A 21,173-nucleotide genomic window follows, 5' to 3' on the forward strand; every position below is an offset into this window, starting at 1 on the left:
CTACAGGCCCCTCGCTTTCCCCCACTTGGGATCCGGATGACAGCATGTGATCCTAACCCTAATTGTTTTTTATTACCGATAGGACGAGAACGCTGGCCTGTCAAAAAAACTGAGTGAGAACAAGATTATATATGATGCTCTGCAGAAAGAGAAAGAGAGATTGGAAAGAGAAAATGATGTGAGTGTGTACGGAGGGCGAAAACCTCAAGGTTTTAAGGGGAGGGAGCAGGGTGACCCGGAGATGTGGTGACCAAGAGGTAAATAAAAGAGCCCTTTCTGGGACAGTGGGTGAGACCATTGCTCCTGAGAGCAAATTTAGTCTGGTTTCCTCACCTCCCATGAACTCTCTCTTGGTTCCCCAACCGAAACTTGCTTGGTGTGGCAGGAATCAACAAGAAAGGAACAGCCTTGATAAAGATCTAAATTAATTTTACTCTTAACTTCATACCTATTGTAGGTATTGTCTTTGAGGAATCATATCCTACGTCCTTTTTGTGCTAGTTGAGGGACCCCTTTCCTTCGGCACAACTTTCTCCTTTTTTTCTGCCACTAAACCAGGGCAGAAGTGATGGTCTGTACTATCGCTGGACCCTTGGTGGGCCCTTAAGAAAATGCTGTGCATTCATTCGCGCATTCATTCATTCATCCATTCATTCATTCATTCATTCAACCAACATTTATTTTCTGCTGTGGGTTAAACACAAGTTATTGTTGATTGAGGATGATGGCCCTAAATAAAGAAACTGCACTTGGGGACGCCTGGATGTCTCAGTCGGAGGAGCATGGGACTCGTGATCTCGGGGTTGTGAGTTCGAGCCCCGCCCTAGGTGTAGAGATTATTAAAAACAGTAAGTTAAAACTTTTTTTTATTTAAAAAAAAATTTTTTTAATGTTTATTTTTGACAGAGAGAGAGAGAGAGAGAGAGACAGAGCATGAGCGGGGGAGGGGCAGGGAGAGAGGGAGACACAGAATCCGAAACAGGCTCTAGGCTCCGAGCCATCAGCACAGAGCCCGACACGGGGCTCGAACTCACGGACCGCGAGATCGTGACCTGAGCCGAAGTCGGACGCTCAACCGACTGAGCCACCCAGGCGCCCCAAAACTTTTTTTTTTAAAAGAAGCTGCACACAAAGGCACTTTCCTGCTCTTGCATCAAAGGTGTCGGTGCATTCTGGCTTCTACTCCTGGATCCACACCTCCCGTGGTTCTCCATCTTTCCCCTCTCCGAAACCCTCCCGGGCTGTGCCTCCAAGTGATCTTTTCTGGCTTTGATTATGCCATTTATGCCCCTTTCAGTACTGTAGGGACCTTTGGAGTCTGTTTCCGGTCTTGTTATTCTCATCCTCTTGATTTAGAGGAATACACCTTGACTTTGCAGTCTCTGTTTTCCCATGTAGGCTCATGGGAAGAAGGGACGACACACAATTTGCAACAGGGAAAAAGATCTGATTTTTTTTTCTTCTAAGATTTTTTTTTTTTTTAAGTAATCTCTTCCCCCATAGTGGGGCTCGAACCCACAACCCTGAGATCAAGAGTCCCGTGCTCTTCCAACTGAGCCAGCCAGGCACCCCAAGATCTGATATTTGAAAGTTTTCTTAAGAACCAATAGTAAAGCCCTTTTAAGATGTCAAGGGGCAGGTTACTAATTATAAGAGCTTTAAACGCTGTCTGTCCTCCTCGTAGCTTCTCTCTCATTCTTCCCATTATTCCCTCCCTCCCTCCCTCCCTCCCTTCCTTCTTTCTCTCTCTCTATTGGTGTATCCATCTGAAAGGATAAAACATGAAGATGGGAAAGTCATATCAGATGAGTATTCACACTGTGTAAGAAAATCGTTCTGGGAAGGTGGGACGGAGACTAAAAGAACCATTTTACCCTCAATAGCATCCAACAGCTTCAACCTTAATATAGCTCCTGCCGCCCTCCTGTAGGCACCCAACTTTTGTACCCCACCTCAGCTGGTGTGTGATTTAGAGGCTTAAAATTCTTTTTTTGAGTTCATCTAAACAAAATGCAGCATATATTTCAATTCAGGTCTAAAGAACTGAGATCTTCAGGGTGTTGAGGCCGCTGCTTTCTCTGGAGAAGAATTACAAATGATCATTTCCCGGGACCCCCCAGGGCCCCGCTGTTCATCGAGAGCTACCTCTTTCCCGCCTTCCCACCTTGCCAAGCGGGCAATCCCCTCTCCACTTGCTTGTGGCCATTCTTTGTCGTCGTCTTTCAATATGTCTCTCTCTCCAACGTTCTGTCCCTAGCTTTTGAAGAGGGAGAACAGCAGACTGCTGAGTTACATGGGTCTGGATTTTGACTCCTTGCCATACCAAGCGCCGACTTCAGATCAAGGAGGTGCAGGACAAAACCCGGCCCTTGTCTATGGAAACCCCTATTCCGGTAAGAGACAACTGCCGTTTGAGCCCGAAGGCCCCTGCCCGCATCCTTTTCCCCCCACTAAGATTCTTTTTGGCCTGCGATGCTAATTAAGACCAGTCTCATTGTTAAGACTTGCTGGGCAGAAGCTGAGGACCCCCAATAGAAGGATTGCCAGGCGAGAAGTGTTAATTGAGAAATAAATCTGAATCTAGAAGACGCAAATCAGATCATGCGCCTAGAGGCAGCAGACACAAATTGAGTCCCGTGGCTATATTCCAAATATATAAATCAGAGAAATGTCTCTGTGTAGAAGATATACACACACAAAGCCGAGGAAGCTAATTAAGGTTTGGAAATGGAAGCACACGAGGTGGGGTCTGCCACCCAGGAATGGGCGGTTATGGCGGCCACCTCGATGGCCTGACCGAGGGTGGCAGGAACGTGCACCACAGAGACCCCGGGGTGGTTTGGAGGACAGAAGTGGGGGTGAAAACCAGTCTTGTCACTCAAGGACTGAGGGGTCAGAGTGCCCTTGCCAGGCACGAGGGAACAGGGAACTTCTCCTCCTTTGTCTCCAAAAGCAATAGAAGACCTCATTGCCTTTTCTTGGGCAGTTTAAAGCAGCCGTGTTCCCTTAAGAGCCCCAGTCAAATCTTTACAGCAGGCAGGGGTATACCTTTGTTTTCCTCTTTAAAAACTGTTTTCTAAGCCTTTCCTTTAAAAATACCTGTTTGCACGGATTCAGTCTTCAAACCTATTCTCAAGTTGTGTCCTTCCCAAATCGTGGCTGTTTTTGTTAAAATCTCGTCTTGCCCATACTGAGTTTTATTTGTTTTTTCAGACTGTATAGAAATATGCATGGCTATCACAAACGCCACTTCGTTATTTTTTTCCTCTTTTCCCTTTATCGTCGACCTGGATCCCCTCTGTCAGAAGTTAATGGTACATGGGCGAGAGAAAGAGACGCAGTGGGGAGAAAGGGGAACAAAGAGAGTTACAGAAAACAGCTGCTGCATCACGGTTGGAGAACCTTAGGGATGGTATTTCTTTCACTGAACGAAATCTTTGTTATTATCCTCAGGTATCCAGGAAAGTTCTGCCCCAAGCCTGGTAAGTACGTGAATCACGAGAGTGCCCACATCAAATCCTTGAGAAATGTCCCCCCCTGCTCAAGTTCATGGGAGAAGCGTAGGGAGCCTGGTTCGTTGTGATAATTCCGGAAGTCAGCTGGATCGATTGGGTCAAAACCCGAAGCCGAGTGAGCCTGTCGAGGCAGGGAGAAGAAAGCCCGGTCCGTCCGCCAGCTTTCTGGCGGGTAGATCTCCACCCGTGAGCGGAGGTACCGGAACTAGGGAGGAGATACGAACAAGGCAGCCGGTCCAACAGGGCATGTCCCGTGTCCCTCCTGGGCTGGAAGCTCTTTGACCGCTTTAGCACTAGTGGGTCCTTTCACCCCTGGGGTAGAGAAAGCCCCGGGGAGGGCCTCCAAACGTGAATCGGTTCGTTCGTCGTCCGTTTCCTGAGCACCTGCCGTGGGCCGAGCATTATGCTCCGTGCTGAGAATCTCGTAGAACACGGGACGTGGCCCCTGTTACCTAGAGCTTGCCTCTGTGCTGACCTCTTTGCCCTTCCTCCCAGCTTGCCGTCAAGAAGTGCCCCACCTGCAAATCCGACTTCGCTGGCGACATTCTTGATTTCACCTCGGAGCAGCAACGCCCACAGCCCCTCTGTTTGAGTTGTCCGATTTGTGACAAGACCTTCCCAGCAAAAGAGAAGCAGATCTTCGAAGACCACGTGTTCTGCCACAGTCTCTGAGTGTTCCGGCCTCTTGGATCTATACCGTACATAGATTTTGATAGGGTAGAACCTATAGCTTCTACTTGGAGTTATGACCCAAGACCCTGCCTAACGTGAAATTATTAGGTGTTTACTCAGTCCTGCTGCCCTAAGGGTGGAGTCATGCTGATTATGTGGTGAGGGCTGTTACTTCCATCCTTGTGGGTTACAACTACTTTTTAAATCCCATAACTAGCCGTGGCCTGCTCTCCCCTCTGGCTCCCAGCCTTCCGAGGGTCTCCAGCACAAGGGCCCTGGGACGGAACTGACCGGCTTGACTCGAGTGCTAAGTGATTCGTTTTCTGAGTTGTCCCAGCGCCCTTCAAGGTCAGGCCTTGAGTGGTTTTGCCCTCAGTTCTGAGTCTTAAGCCTGCGGCTGGTGATTGAGCAGCGGTTGAGAATTTCTTCCTCCTCCTCCTCCTCCTCCTCCTCAGGTCCCTTCCTCCCACTGATGGCATTAAACTGGGCAAAAATGTCACTGCAGAGAACTCAGTCATCCAATTTGGAGACCAAAGGTTTCACAGCTCCCAGCAGAAGCATCTTATTCCTGAACCCTGGACACAAAATAGTATTTCAATCACAGGCCTTCTCTCTCTCTGGATACCTCTGTTTGGCATTTTCTACTCTTCGATCTTTCCTATGCACGTAACTTTTAGTGTTGTAAGTCCTTTCGTAATGATTACTAGGACCTGTTAGAAACTGGGTTTGCAACTTTCTGAGCAGGTGAGTTTTGAATATGGAGAAGTCAGAATAATGAGAGCTATTAATCTCTTTAATACTAAAAATAAACTAGTCCTCTGTTTCAGGGACGTGGGTAACTTCAATTTGGTAATTTGAGTTTGCGGTCTTTTATTTCTAAGCTTAGGAGAAAAGGGTAACCAAGAGGCCTGTGGGACTTGTAGGCCCCAGCAGCGATTTCCCTTCATTTGTCTGAACTAGTCAACAAAAGTGTCCCGGCCCTTGTCTTGAGACGGAGAGCAAGGTGACGGAGCATTAGTTTGAGAAACCTAGGGCTCTGACTTCTTGTTCCAGCTTTCCGTGCACTTTTTGAAAGGGAACAGTGTGGACTCTTCGCGAACCAGGTTCTAGTCCCTCCATCCAGATTTGCCTAATTGAACTACAAGAAAGCAATTCCATTTTCTCTCCCCCTCCAGGGACGGAACAAATGGAAAGGACTCTCAGGCAGGCCACCAGCGGGTCACCATAGAGACTTGTACAAAAACCTCAGAATGATGTAAGACATGATGTCACGAATCAGGTTGAGCCAGCCTCCTTCCGGGGTTTTCCCTACGTGATTGGAGTTCGGCCCTAGACCAGCTATATTGCCCCGGTCACCGCTCCTTGTCTTTATTTCTCCTTTGATAAAACGAACATGAAACTGTACTCCTGCTTCTCCTCCTCCCCTATCAGCATTTCAACGAGCTGTCTCTTGGACGCCCAGCCTTTCGCCCCTTAAGGTTCCGATGTGACATTAAGAGGAGCTCTGGCAGAGAAACGTAACGGGGAGGTGGTAACACCGTTTTCCTGGCAGATCCCTTTCCTCGCCGCAGAAATTCTGCCGCTCCCCAGATAGTTCCAGTGGAGAGCTGCAGTTTCCTTTATTTTGCACTCATCAGCTCTTAATTAAGCACATGAATGGCGAAGAGCAGTGGTGCACATGATCCAAATCAGTGAATACCAAAAAAAAAAAAAAGGTGCTAATGATCCTTTTTTTGCTGGACGTAAAACAAAGCATCTTTAACCACTGTTCGTTATCCCCAGCTGCTCTTACCAAGGATTTGAAGGGGAAATTATGCTCCAGGCGGCTCCTGGTGAAAGGAAACAATCATTCTCCTATAACCCACTCCTTACCCCAGCCTTTCCCCTCTCACCTCCTTGCACCCACTCGTTTTAGAGCCGTAAAATACCCCGCAAAAAAATAGCAGGAAGTTAACGGGGGCAAACGGTACCTAGAGCCCAACTGGGTTTTAGAATCGTCGTACCCATCATGGCAACCAGTTTCCCCTCCTAACTCACTTGCTCTTGGTCTTAATACGAAGGTGTTTTTGCACTATTTAGCACGCTTCCGTCACCCGGCACACGTGTGTGCGAGAGCGTGGTAAGAGAGAGCTAGTGAAAATCCGGGACGTGAGTGTCGGCAAGGCAGTCCGAGAGCCTGGGGCCCTAAGAACACCTGTAGCTTCAGCCCTGTGCCCTGGGATGAAATGAAACTGCCCTGATGTTTAAATATCATTCTATGATTTCGGGTGGTTTTCTGCAGTGGCCGTGGGACTGCACCGAGCCGAGCCCGCTCTAAGCTGGTCTCCTAGCAACAAATGGCAATGCGATGAGCCGCCCCGGCTGAGCGATTGCAGTCCCCCTCGTAGAAAAAAAAAAGACGCAAAGTGGACTCTCCGTGGGGATCAAACCCAAAGAGACACTCACCTAATTCCCCTGAGGCGACCAACAGGGGGCCACACGCTCGGGGAAGTTAGGCGAGCCCCAGCGCTCTCCTTAGTTGACCTCCTATAAATATTAATATAATTGTCTTTACCTGCATGTAGCGGTTTATCGTTTGGACCGCGTTCGTGTATTCCACGCAGACTTTCAGTAATCTCTGAAACGGCTCTGAACTCCCAGTTTTGTAGAGGAAGAAGTTGAAACGTGGAGCCATAACTTGCCCATCGTGGAAACAACCCAAATGCCCATCGGTTGATGAGTGGGCGAATGAAATAACGGCCTGTCTAGGGGACGAGATATTATTTGGGAGCAAAAAGGAATTGAGGGGCACCTGGCTGGCTCAGTCGGTAAAGCACGCGATTCTGGATCTCGGGGTTGGAAGCTTGAGCCCCACATTGAGTATAGAGATTACTTAAAAATAAAATTTAAGGGGCGCCTGGGGGGGGCTCAGGCGGTTGAGCAACTGACTTCGGCTCAGGTCATCATCTCACAGTTCGTGAGTTCGAGCCCCGCGTCGGGCTCTGAGCTGACAGCTCAGAGCCTGGAGCCTGCTTCAGATTCTGTGTCTCCCTCTCTCTCTGACCCTCCCCCGTTCATGCTCTCTCTCTCTGTCTCAAACATAAAAATAAAACATTAAAATTAATTAATTAATTAATTAAAATAAAATAAAATTTAAGGGGCGCCTGGGTGGCTCAGTCGGTTGAGCGTCCCGCTGTTGATTTCAGCTCAGGTCATGAACCCAGCGTCACGAGATCAAGGCCCCACGTCGGGCTCTGTGCTGAGTGTGGAGCCTGCTTGGGATCCTTTCTCTCCCTCTCCTCCTGCTCATCTCCCCTGCACTCTCTCCCTCTCTCTGAAATAATACAATTTATTGTGCAGATAGTGGCACAATTACACACTTTATTTTATTGAATTACTTTATTTTTTTTTAATGTTTATTTTTTAAGAGAGAGAGAAAGACAGAATGAGAGTAGGGGAGGGGCGGAGAGAGCGAGAGGGAAACCCAGAATCCGAAGCAGGCTCCAGGCTCCGAGCCATCAGCCCAGAGCCCGACGCGGGGCCCGAACCCACGAACCGCGAGATCATGACCTGAGCCGAAGTCGGACGCTTCACCGACCGAGCCACCCAGGCGCCCCTGAATCACACGCTCTAAATGGGTGAATTGTGTGCTCTACGAATTCTGTCTCAAGCTGTTGTATTCTTAAAAGGTCAAAAAGCTTGCGAAGGTCATCCGCGGGTTCACAGTAGAATATCTTGAGTACAGCTAGGGAGCTGGGTCCACATTATTGAACTTGGTTCGAAGTATGCTTATTTCGGTACCACCCGCTGCCACAACGGTATTGGGTTCTCCCCCCACCTTGGGCCGGAGGCAGGCAGCAGCTTTGGTGGTGATAGAATCAAGATGAACGGGGTCAGGGCATTTAATAGTGGCCCACCATTTGGCCAGCAGCATTAGTGGTCTCTGGGAATATCTATTCTGTGGAAATGAATGTCCCCAATAAAGTTGGGGGAGAGAGTCACCAGCCACAAATTTCAGATAATCATATTAAGGGATCCAGCCTGCTCTGCCTAATGTTATTACTTTCTCCCTGTGGAAAGAAAGCATATGGCACTCTGGGGACTCAGTCTATTGTTGACTCAGTCAATCAACATTTATTGAGCACCCACGGTGGGCAGAACTAGCACAGGGCCAGGATTTTAAAAAATAGAAAAGTTCTTCCCTTGAGGTATCTACGAGATTAATGAAGACATTCCCTCTGTCCTCGGGGAACCCTTTCAACTGCTGGCGGAGGGTCTCAGGTTTCAGGGGTCTCCTAATCTGACGGGGAAAAGAGACGGCCACCCCCAAAAGCAATTTCAGGACAGAAAAAAAAGGGAAGCCATCGCACCAACGTAAGGACGTAAGTAAGGGCTGCGGGACCAGAGTGTTCATGAAGGGGTGATCGAAGCCTAAGTTAGTGATGTCTTCTAAGAGGTTGAGGGACAGAAGTGGCAGGCAAAACCCGGATTGTATTCTGAGGGTCTCTAAACAGGACGAGGGAGAAGGGAAGTCAGAGAAGGGGCCCAGAATGCAAAGGACTCTGAACCAAAAGCACTAGAATATAAAAAGGGACCAGCTTCTGTCCCAGAAGACTGTAATCTAGGTGGATCATGTCTAACACGCTCATCGGAGCTCAGGAGACAGGAGTGAGGGTGGGGGGAGCACGGTGGCTAGAAGGGTATAGGAGTGTCTCAGAATCCCAGGCTTCGGGACTCCCAGCATCCGGGGCTGGAGCTCTAGGCGGCCCAGAACTAACTTCCCTTATCGGCTCATCCTGCTCCTCTGCCTCTGACTCCACGCTTCTCGTTCATTCTAGAAGCTGACTCTGCCGCCCGGACCGCATAATGTAGAATGGTGGCTATCTGCAGGCCTGGGTTTTTCAGCTACTCTGTTATTTTTTTTTTTTTTTAATTTTTATTATTCTTTTTAATCTCTATTTTTGCAGGAGACCACCCACCGCAGTGGTTCAAGAGAGCAGTCAAGGCCTGGACCAGATTGGAGATAGACATGGGAGGAAAAAAAAAACAACAGAACTATTTTTTTTTTTAATGTTTTATTTATTTTTGAGACAGAGACAGAGCACAAGCGGGGAGGGGCAGAGAAAGAGGGAGACACAGAATCGGAAGCAGGCTCCAGGCTCCAGGCTCCGAGCTGTCCGCACCGAGCCCGACGCGGGGCTCGAACTCACAAACGGCGAGATCATGACCCGATATGAAATCAGATGCTTAACCCACTGAGCCACCCAGGCGCCTCCCAAACTAGAGCTATTTAAGGAGTTGAAACCAGCAGGATTTTTGTGACCCATTAGATGCCAAAGAATGAGGGCATGTTAATTTGCTAGGGCCGCCGTAACAAATGAATTCGAATCGGGTGCCTTCAAGCAACAGAAAGTTATTCTCTCACAGTTCAGGTTCTGGAAGCCCTCAGATGTGCAAACCCAAGGTGGCGTGGGCAGGGCCACGTTCCTCCCAGAGGCTGTAGGAGACAGTCCGTTCTTTCAGTGGCTGTTGGCATTCCTTGACTTGTGGCTTCACTCCGATCTCTGCCTCCGTGGTCACAATACCTCCTCAGTGTGTGTGCTCTGCCCGTCTCTTAAGGACACTTGTCACTGGATTTAGGGGGCACCTGGATAATCCAAGATAAAAGATAATCACATCTTTTGTCATATAAGGCGGTGCTCTCTAGCTATATAAGGTAACAGTCACAGGTTCTGGGCCATGGACGTCTCTTTTCGGGGGAGGGGGCACCATTCAACCCACTCCCGGAAGGTAGGGAAGGATAAGTACTAGGGTTCCGACCCAGGCCACCAAGGTAGACAACACAGAAGAAAGAGGGGCTTGCGGGGAGGGAATTTCAGCTTTAAGCATGCTGACTCTGAGGGACTCGTGGGGACAGTCAGTAGGCAGTGGGAGAAATGTGTCGGCAAAGGGCTGGGCCGGAGACGAAAGTCATTGTTGACATAGGGCAGTCTCGCTGAAACCGCACGGCGAGGGCACTAGCCTGGGCAGGGGAGATGGAAACGGTGGGGACAGACCCCGAAAAACATCAACCGTAGGGGGTGGGCAGTCATCCAAGACGGGAAGAAAAGCCAGGAGAGAAGTGGCAGGCTGAAAGGCCAGCGAGAAAACAGCTTCAGAAAAGGAATTCACCCAATAGTGTTAAATACTAGGAGGGTAGGGCTGGAAAGACACCTTTGACTGGGAATTGAACAGACATGCAAACACGTCTATTTTCTCCCGTTTAAAAAACCCACATATGCTCTGGGCCGCCTGGGTGGCTCAGTCGGTTGAGCGTCCGACTTCGGCTCAGGTCATGATCCCCCAGTTCGTGGGTTCGAGCCCCGCATCGGGCTCTGTGCTGACCGCTCGGAGCCCGGAGCCTGCTTCGGATTCTGCGTCTGCCCCTCCCCGGCTCGCACTCTGTCTCCCTCTCAAAAATAAAATAAACATTTAAAAAAATTTTTTTAATAAATAAACATTAAAAAACAAATCACATTTTAAGAAGTTCAAGTATAGTTCTATGAAGCAAACACAATCACTCACATTTCCATCTGGTTTTTTCCATGAGCTTAAAAAAAAAAAAAAAAAAAAGACCGTTCATTCACATGTGTGTCCACATGGATGCGTGTAGGCACCTGCCTTGATTCCCGTCGAAAGTATCCTTCTCCCAGTCCTCCCTGAGGGCCTGTCCCCAGCTGGGGGGCCTGAGTTCCGGACCTCGGTGAGGCTACCACCCCCCCCTCCCCCCTGCAAGCCTGTGGGAATGTGACCCTCCTGACCAGGGACACTTTTCCTCACCTCCTCCCACGGAAGCTGCTGCACCTGTTTGACCTGGACAAACACCAGTCGCTTTTCCCCGGGTCAATATTTCACATCCGTTGTCATCCAACCTCAACATCTGCTCCGGGAGGGAGGTGTTGTGTCTGCCCTCCCACTTCGGACCGCCTCATGGTCTCCCTCCCACCCATGCCCCCCCCAAAAGAGGCTCTCTACAAACCCCCAGGGCAGAGGCGCTTCCTCCTCAATGCTGCTCAGCATGTATCCTCTTTTCCTTTTTAAATCCTCTAGCTTCTGCCTGAGCTAATAAACTCTCTTAAATTACAAGGAGAACTGCCTCCATCTGGAAGCCTTCCCGGATTGCTGAACACTCGGGTACCCGGTCAACGCTGGCCGCCTCGTGTTGAATTCAGTGATCCTGCCCAGCCTCCGGGCGGCACAATCCAATCCCCGCGGGTCCCTCTGTGCTTTTGGATGTAAATGGTCAATTCCCCCCGGTATCCGCCAGTGGGCCCAGAGTCTAGCCAAATGTCTGGCTTGCCGCCCTCTGCTTCCCGACTAGCTGCTTCCCACCGTCACCATGAAGGAGCCCTGGGAGACACATCTTCATCTGAACAGCATCTCAAAATAGATGAGGAAGAGAAAAACCAATGCAGAAATGTGACGAAATACAGTGCAAAGCCTAACTAGGAATCGTTCCCAGTATTTGTGTTTTTGCTCCCCACATTGGCTGGCAAAGGCATTTTCCAATTGCTCTAATCAGCTTCCAAGAACAGGGACAGACTCTGCCAGTCTGTTCTGTCCCCTCTGTGCTAATCTGTGACCCCAGGACGCCTCGTTTATTATTATGACATTATTTAAAACCGACACACATTGAGTGTTTCCTGTAAGTAAGTCCTGTAAGCCCTTTTTATCTTATTTTAGAGTTTATTTATTTTGAGAGGGGGGAAGGGGAGGGGCAGAGAGAGAGAGAGAGAGAGAGAGAGGGCAAGAGAATCCCAAGCAGGCTCTGTGCGGTCAGCGCAGAACCAGACGCTGGGCTCGAACTCGTGACCCTGGGATCACAACCTGAGCGGAAATCAGGAGTCTGAACGCTCAACTGACTGAGCTGCCCAGGTGCCTCTATCTATCCCTTTTTATAGCGGAGGGAGCCAAGGCTTAATGAGGATGAGGATTGGGGTGGGGGGGGGGGAGGTGACACAGCGGGTGGCTGAGGGCGGGGCTAGAACCAGGGTTTAGGTTTGTAACACTATCCTGTTTGGGGAAACAGCAAATCCCCGCTGTGGGAGAGGGGGAGGGCTGGGTGTGGAGCTGAGCCTAACTTCCTCTCACCAGCCATTCCGTCCTTTCTGCAATAAAAGTTCATAGTCCAGGAAATTCCCTGCAAATGACAATGACCCTGAAACTTTCCCAAAGATAAGAACTGCTTGGCCAGAGGGGGGGCCTCCCCTCACCATGTCTCTCCCCCCCCCCCACCCCCTCCCCGCCCCGTAACTCTTTCTTTGCCAGGCTTTCCAGCCTACCTTCAAGTCAGGACAAATCCTCCTACAGTCGCCCAGATCCGGGTCCGCCATCCCCATCAAGGGGACCCGTCCTGCCGTCCCACCCAACCCCACCTCTCCCTTCCTTCCCATCCGCCTTCTGGGAGTTTTTGCAGCTCACAGCCTCCACTCGGCCCCAGAAAATCAACTGTTACTGTTAAGCAGTGGGGAGACTTAGGCAGGGCGGCAAAGAGTACTTGTAAAACAGAAACGTACTCGGGTCTAGGAAACTGCTATAAATGGGCATCTTGGCAAGGCCAGCGCTCCGTCTCCTGCGTGTAAACCCCGGGCGATTGCCAAACGGAGCGTCTGTTTATCAACTGCCGCGGATTCAGGAAGCGCCCGTCACCAGGGCAACCCCTCCAGTCCCCTGCCTCCAGAAGTGACCACCCCTGAGATGAAAAATCGCCCTTGGGAAGAAACTAAGGAGCTTTTACTGTTTGCTCGGGGCTTCACATCCTTTGTTGTCGGGAAATTCCTCCTGTAGCCGACATCCGTCTCTGTTAATACATCCCGCACAATGGGGCTGTTTTTGTTGTTGTTCCCCATCTACCGTATAATATTTCCTTTTGATTTGAACAAAATCGTGGGCTTCGAAAGCGTGCATGGTAAGCACTGTGTTGAGCACTTTGTATTTGGTCGTTTCAATCCCCACAACAAACCACGAATCGTTAACATATGAACAATTAATGATTAAAGAGATCATGAATGTACCCATTTTACAGACGGGACATCCAGGCTGAGAGAGGTTGAGTCAATTGCCCAAGGTCATACAGTAACGGAGTTGGGATCTGAGTTCAGACAGTCCAACTTGAGAGCCCCCGTGCTTAATTATTAACGCTTTGCGTCTCCCTGCAGTTTTCACCTCCATAAACCCGCCTTTATTCCCCTTTGACCCAGGAAACCTACAACGGGTCCCGAAGAACCCAAACACATATTTTAGAGCCAGAGCCAAGGAAGGTTTCCTCCCCATCACTCAATTCAATCTCTGACCGCATCCACACCAGCCACTGCCCCTGGACAGCCCTGCCCTGCTCTCGTCCCTCTCAACAAAGAGGTTTCCTAACCGGAACTGGGGGACGGTGAGAGCCATTCAGGAAGCTCCAGAGAACCAGCAGCCCTGGTCACGAGGGAAAAAGGAGCCCCTGTTTCAGACGAGATCTGGCACGTTTAGGGTGGTGTGGCCCTAGACAAAGGAGCCCCTATTTCAACGTGGCTGTATTTGCTAATTAAAAAGCACTTCAACAAAATGCCTTTATTTATTTTTATTTTTATTTTTTTTGAGAGCGAGAGAGAGAGCAGGGGAGAGGGGCAGAAAGAGAGGGAGACAGAGGGTCCCAAGCAGGTTGCACGCCATCACCACAGAGCCTGACGCGGGGCTCGAGCCCACGAACCTCGAGATCGTGACCTGAGCGGAAAGGAGAAGTCAGACATTCGACGGACGGAGCCACCCAGGTGCCCCAGCAAAAGACCTTTTAAGGAAGAGATATTTGGGGGGAATTATGCATTCAGTAGTGTTGATGGGAACTCAGCGTTGAATTCCTAGCGAGCAAACCGCAGAGGAAAACACCTCGTGTCTCCTGTGGTCGGTCTGTCCTGCTCCTACCTCCCCTCCCTACCTCCCACACCGCCACATCTGTCCCACCCCTTCTCTACCCCACGGGGTCTGTCACTGGCCCTGAGTTTTGACAACCCTATACCTGTGTCTCCAGAGAGCACTGGGGCCAGCAGAGCTTCGTGGTCCAGAGCCCAGACCCTGGAACCAGACCTCCCGGCCACAGTCTTAGGCAAGTTACCTTGTTTCCCCCTTTGGCCATGGTCGTGACAGTCTTTGCTTCAGCTCGATGAGTTGACATGTGTAAAGCATTTAGAGCATAAAGAGCATGGGTTTGAAGTCAGCCTTGAATCCTGACTTTCAGCAACTTCCTTAACCTCTCTGAACTTCAGTTTCCCTGTCTGTAAAACGAATCCAATAACATCTCCCTCTCATTAGGGTTCTTGAGAGGATTAAATGAGACAATATGGGTAAGGGACTTAGCACAGGGTGTCATTGGAGGTGAACGCTCAGTAAGTGGCCCTTGTGGGGGCACCTGGGTGGCTCAGTCAGTTACGCATCCCACTCGGGCTCAGGTCATGATCTTGCGGTTCACGAGTTCAAGCCTCACGTGGGGCTCTGTGCTGACAGCCCAGAGCCTGGACGCTGCTTCGGATTCCGTGTCTCCCTCTCTCTCTGCCCCTCCCCTGCCACCCTGCTACCACTCTGTCTGTCAAAAACACACGAAGTCCCCTCGTGTATAAATTGGAGGCCAAAACACCGCAGGAATTCTGTAAGGCCCGAAGGACATGCCTTGGGGTTTCCCTTTCCCTCCGTCCTGCTCCATCCCACCTACTGCCTGTGGGATGCTGACTCGGCCGGCAAGGCCCACTCAAAATGCTGCCTCTTCCCAGAAGCCTACCTGTGTCCCCTACCCGACGCCGACCGGTTCAGACTCGAATTCCTAGACCCTCAGTTCTGTTCTTGTCTCCTGTCCCTTCTGCCCCTTGAAGGCTGAAGGGACAGCACCTCTTCCTGTTCGGCATCTCCCCAGCGGAAGAACTTTTAAGTGCAGGAAATACCACCCCTCTTAAATCTTACCTCAAGACCAAGCAAGATGGGAGTGGGGGGCAGCCGTTGTTCCTGACCCTTATCTTCCGGGGCTTGGCGGTAGAGCCCTCGCAGGAAGAGGGGACCCCGGCCCGGCCGGCCACTCGGCGGCTGAGCTCACGAACAGCCCCCGGAGCCCTCTGGCGGGCAGTCTGGGCCTCCGCAGAACACTCCGTTGGGTTTACTCCCTCCCCGGGGCCTTTTCGAGGGCATGGAGGGCCCTTGACACTTCAGGAACGCCTCCCTCATGTCAAGAATATTAAGATGCCTTCACACATCCCACGTGAGATGGGTTTACCTCCACACTCTGTACAAGTGGGGTTGCAGTTGATCGGTTGGTGTTCTGTGGCCATTTGTTTTGCAGCCATTTGCTTAACTATTTATGAGTTTCCGTTTTGCAATTTCCTCTTTTCATTTTGAAATCAATCGCATTTTCCCGTGCTTTACCCCTAGTCGCTCGACCTAAGCCTAAGCCTAAGGGATGGGCGGCGGTGTCTCCAGTGCCTAAATCGGGTTGGTTAGATCCTGGGTCCCAGAGCTTGTCAACTCCAGAGCCCATCTGGACCACATGCGTCTTATCGGTCTTTCCACCTATCATCTATCTATCTACCTATGTATCTATTTATCTACCATCTATCTATCCTCTCTCTCTCTATCTATCATCTATTTATCTATCTACCTATCCATCATCTATCTATCTGTTTATCTATTATCTATCTATCATCTATCATCTATCTGTCTATCTATTATCTATCATCTATCTATCTATCTATCATCTATTTATCTATCATCTATCTATGTATCTGTCTATGTATCTATCATCTATCTATCTATCTATCTATTATCTATCATCTATCGTCTATCTATCTATCTATTATCTATCATCTATCTATCTATCTTCTATCATCTATCTGTCTATCATCTATCTGTCTATCATCTATCATCTATCTATCTATCTATCTATCATCTATCTATCTATGTATCTATTTATCTATCATCTATCTATCCTCTATCTACCTATCTATCTATCATCTATTTATCTATCTACCTATCTATTATCTATCTGTTTATCTATTATCTATCTATCATCTATCATCTATCTGTCTATCTATTATCTATCATCTATCTATCTATCTATCTATCTATCATTTGTCTATCATCTATCTATCTATCTATCTATCTATCATCTGTCTGTCTGTTTATCTATTATCTATCTATCATCTATCATCTATCTGTCTATCTATTATCTATCATCTATCTATCTATCTATCATCTATTTATCTATCATCTATCTATGTATCTGTCTATGTATCTATCATCTACCTATCTATTATCTATCATCTATCATCTATCTATCTATCATCTATCATCTATCTATCATCTATCTATCATCTATCTGTCTATCATCTATCATCTATCATCTATCTATCTATCATCTATCATCTATCTATCATCTATCTGTCTGTCTATCATCTATCATCTATCTATCATCTATCTGTCTATCTGTTTATCTATTATCTATCTATCATCTATCATCTATCTGTCTATCTATTATCTATCATCTATCTATCTATCTATCTATCTATCATCTATTTATCTATCATCTATCTATGTATCTGTCTATGTATCTATCATCTATCTATCTATTATCTATCATCTATCTATCTATCTATCTATCTATTATCTATCTATCTTCTATCATCTATCTGTCTATCATCTATCATCTCTCTATCTATCATCTATCTATCTCTCTATCTATCATCTATCTATCATCTATCTATCTATCATCTATCTATCTATCATCTATCTATCATCTATCTGTCTGTCTATCTATCATCTATCATCTATCTATCATCTATCTATCTATCTATCTATCTATCATCTATCTGTCTATCTATCTATCATCTATTTATCTATCATCTATCTATGTATCTGTCTATGTATCTATCTATCTATCATCTATCTATCTATATATCTATTATCTATCATCTATCTATCATCTATCTATCTATCTATCTATCTATTATCTATTATCTATCTATCATCTATCTATCATCTATCATCTATCTATCTATCTATCTATCATCTATCTGTCTGTCTATTATCTATCATCTATTTATCATCTATCTATCTATCTATCATCTATCTGTCTATCTATCATCTATCTATCTATCATCTATCTGTCTATCATCTATCTATCTATCTATCTGTCATCTATCTATCTACAGGTTTCTCCCCACTATCCAAAAGTGGAACGATCCTATGAAACCTTCTGTAAGCCAAAATGGCATAAAGTGAAGACGCCCTTAGCAGTAATTTATATGGAGAATTTCAGCCTTTCTGATACCTTAGGGCACTTCTTGCAAATGGAGGCACAAAACAAATGGAGATAAAGCGCAGATGCCCACAGTCAGGGCAGAGCTCTGGAGGCTTGGTGTCGGGACGCTGAGGGTGGTTGGGAGGGACCGGGGAGCTTGGCGGGGCCACTCTGCTGCTGGGGGTGCTCGCTGCCTCGACAGACTCTCAGCTCACCGCAAAACTAACGCTGGGCGAGTGCTGTTTTCACTTGTTTTCATAAAAGCAAAGATACCCTTTGGGTTTCTCTCAGTGAGTGAAAACAGGTACTTATAAAGGTCTTTTGTAAGAGCAAAGTGGCCTGATGGCTTTGGACAAGCGGTGGGCACCTGCGCCTGTCCAGTTGCCAAGGATGGGAAGGCAGCCATTGGGCAGGAGCTGGAGAAGCGGCGCGTGGTGTGAGACTGCCCTCTAGAGGTTGTGCCCGGAAGGTGCAGGTGGGGAGGCCCCTGCCTGTGCGATTAGCCCACCCCACCGCTCCTTCACTGGCATTGACTGAGCCCGCACCCGTCCCAGACACCATGCACACGCTCTCGGAACAAAGGGTGACACAAAGAGGGTACAAATGGGCAACCCCCATTTTGGAGCGGCTGCTGCACACACATAACACGCAATTACAGCTGGGGGCAATGACTACAATGACTACCCTAATAGCTGTGTGTATCGAGTTCTGTGGGAGCACAGGGGGAACGGGAAGAAGTCTGGAACCACAGGGGAAGGCATCACAGGTGAGGTGACATTTACTTCGGGCCTTGAAGGATGAACAAGGGGTTTCCAGGCAGCACCGGGAGGAAAGGGATTCTGGGCGCATGAGCAAAGGGCGAACAGCCCAAGACCCATCTAGAGAGGCGGGTGGGGCAGATGGCGAAGAAACTCCCATTCGAAAAACAAAAATGTGATGCTCTGGCCAAACCAGAGGGAGGCCTGACCCAGCCGCACAAACGGCCCCAACGTCCGGGGGAGTCACACATACCCAGAACCATGACATCAGATACTTAGACACAGCAGCTGTGTCTCAAAGGGACGGCGCTGAGCCAATGGAAGGGGCGAGGTCCAGGGGAGCAGGGGTGAGACAAGGAAAGCAGAGCCCCTCTGTCCTCTGGGCACCTCCCACCTAAGTGTAATTTGTGTGTAAACTACGTACAAATGGACTGGCAGGTGATCGGTTCTGCCACCAGGTTGTTTCGAGACTTCGAGCAAGTCACTTAATGAGGCAGAACCAGTGTGCTCATCCTGAAAAGGGGACTATGATAATAACACCCGTATCAGGGTATGATTAATACCACATATCATAACAATACCACCTACTGGGGTTGTTTGAGGATTAAAGGACATGAAGGCATAAAAAGGACGTCCTTAACTTGGTGCCTGGCACCTGGCAGAAACTCAGTAAAGGTCAGCGAGTTCCCACAATTCCACCCTTTTTTTAAAGTGCATTTATTTATTTTGAGAGAGAAAGAGACAACAAGGGGGGGAAGGGCAGAGAGAGAATCCCAAGCAGACTCCCAGGCTCAGAGCTCAACCCAGGACTCGAGCTCACGAACTGTGCGATCACGACCTGAGCCAACATCAAGAGTTGGATTCTTAACTGACTGAGCCACCCGGGTGCCCCTCCCACAATTCCATTCTTGACCGACTTTTCTTCTTCTTCTTCTTCTTCTTCTTCTTCTTCTTCTTCTTCTTCTTCTTTCTTCTTCTTCTTCTCCTCCTTCTCCTTCTCCTTCTCCTTCTCCTTCTCCTTCTCCTTCTCCTTCTTCTTCTTTTCAGGAATAGAATTTACTGATTCATCACTTACTTATAACACCCAGTGCTCATCCCAACAAAGGCCCTCCTGTCGCCAATGGCCCATTTAGCCCATCCCCCCCCCCCCGCCACAACAACCCTTAGCTTATGCTCTGTATTTCAGAGTCTCAGGTATGGTTTTTCTCCCTCTCTCTCTTTTTTTAAAATTAATTTTGCTTCCCTTCCCTTATGTTCATCTGTTGTGTACCTTGAATTCCACATATGAGCGAAGTCACATGATATTTGTTTTTCTCTGACTTATTTCGCTTAGCATAACATACTCTAGTTGCATCCACGTGTGGCAAACGGCAAGATTTCTTTCTTTTTCACTGCCAAGTAGTATTCCATTGTGTATATATACCACATCTTCTTTATCTATTCATCCATCGATGGACATTTGGGCTCTTTCCATACTTTGGCTATTGTTGATAGTGCTGCTATAAACATTGGGGGGCATGTGTCCCTTCGAAACAGCACACCTGTATCCCGTGGATAAATGCCTCGTAGTGCAATTGCTGGGTCGTAGGGTAGTTCTATTTTTAGTTTTTTGAGGAGCCTCCATACTGTTTTCCAGAGCGGCTGCCCCAGCTTGCATTGGCACCAACGATGCAAAAGACATCCTCTTTCTCCGCATCCTCGCCAACATCTGCTGTTGCCTGAGTTGTCAATGTGAGCCATTCTGACAGGTGCGAGGTGGTATCTCATTGTGGTTTTGATTTGTATTTTCCCTGATGATGAGTGATGTTGAACATCTTTTCATGTGTCTGTTAGTCATCTGGATGTCTTCTTTGGAGAAGTGTCTGTTCATGCCTTTTGCCCATTTCTCCACCGGATTATTTGTTTTTTGGGTGTTGAGTTTGATAAGTTCTTTATAGATTTTGGAGACTAACCCTTTACCTGATATGTCATTTGCACATATCTTCTCCCCTTCCTTTGGTTGCCTTTTAGTTTGGCTGATTGTTTCCTTTGCTGTGCAGAAGCTTTTTATTTTGATGAGGTCCCAAGAGTTCACTTTTTTCTTTTTTTAATGTTTATTTATTTATTTTGAGAGAGAGAGAGAGAGAGAGCAAGTGCACACGTGTGAGCTGAGGAGGGGCAGAGAGAGAGAATCTCAAGCAGCCTTCACGCTGTCACCCGACTTGGGGCTCCATCCCATGAACCGCAAGATCATGACCTGAACCGAAACCAAGAGTCAGACGCTTAAACCGGCTGAGCCGCCGACTAAGCCACCCGAGCGCCCCTCCTACAATTCCATTCTTGACCCTCTCAACTTCCACATTAACTCCCACTTCTTAGTCGTGGCTCTCCCCCATACCCCATGCCTCCCAAATCTGCCTCTAGACCTCTCTCGTCTGAGCTTCACAAGCTCACACACAGCTGCCCATGAGACACCTGCACCCAGAGGTGCTTCAGGAGCCTAAATCCAGCACCCCAAAAAGAATGTCTTCTCTGCTCCGCCCTGGCATCCCTTCTCTCTAACTTGACTGATGACACCATCCAACCCACCCAGGAAACCCGAAGGCCACCCTAGACTTCTCTCCACTCTCTTGTGACCTGTCACTTCCCAAATTCCCAAACATCCCTAGAATCTGCTGCCTCCTCCCACTCTTAAGGTCTCGCATGGGCCTCCTTATTTCTCCTCTCTTCTGCCTGCTACCTAAGGATGCTTCTAAGTCACGGGGCTGCTCCTGGCTTCCCCCAGCCCAGATCACTTCATGGCACATCAACATGCACGAGACAAAGGCCACACTCCCAGCCTCACACACAAGGAGGTGAGCTCTGGATCTTGCAAGTATCGAGGACCTGAGCCACACTGAAGTTACTTGGGTAGTGGGGGTTATTATAAGGACGCACAGGGAGGGGAGGAGGACAGGAGTCTCAGCCACC

General features: G+C 48.4%; 1 protein-coding gene and 1 long non-coding RNA gene across 3 annotated transcripts in view; one reads left to right on the forward strand and one right to left on the reverse strand.

Moving 5' to 3' along the window:
* Positions 1–5,032, forward strand: part of CALCOCO2 (calcium binding and coiled-coil domain 2) — a 28,070-nt gene extending 23,038 nt beyond the window's left edge. For both annotated transcript variants that reach the window (XM_019415873.2, XM_019415874.2), the window contains exons 10-13: positions 83–178; positions 2,258–2,393; positions 3,454–3,482; positions 4,011–5,032. In XM_019415873.2, coding sequence (XP_019271418.1) covers positions 83–178; positions 2,258–2,393; positions 3,454–3,482; positions 4,011–4,187 — 438 coding nt within the window. In that variant the 3' untranslated portion in view covers positions 4,188–5,032. The remainder of the gene's footprint in view (positions 1–82; positions 179–2,257; positions 2,394–3,453; positions 3,483–4,010) is intronic.
* A 4,179-nt stretch (positions 5,033–9,211) lies between these two features.
* LOC128774275 (uncharacterized) lies at positions 9,212–15,384 on the reverse strand. Its single transcript, XR_008418824.1, has 2 exons — positions 15,141–15,384; positions 9,212–9,813 (listed from the first exon to the last, which is right to left on the reverse strand). It is a non-coding gene; the product is annotated as an uncharacterized LOC128774275 (long non-coding RNA).
* Between the last annotated feature and the right edge of the window lie 5,789 nt (positions 15,385–21,173).

This window comes from Panthera pardus, unplaced genomic scaffold (genome assembly GCF_024362965.1).
Source record: "Panthera pardus isolate Hobbes unplaced genomic scaffold, ASM2436296v1 HiC_scaffold_3, whole genome shotgun sequence".
NCBI lineage: Eukaryota > Metazoa > Chordata > Mammalia > Carnivora > Felidae > Panthera > Panthera pardus.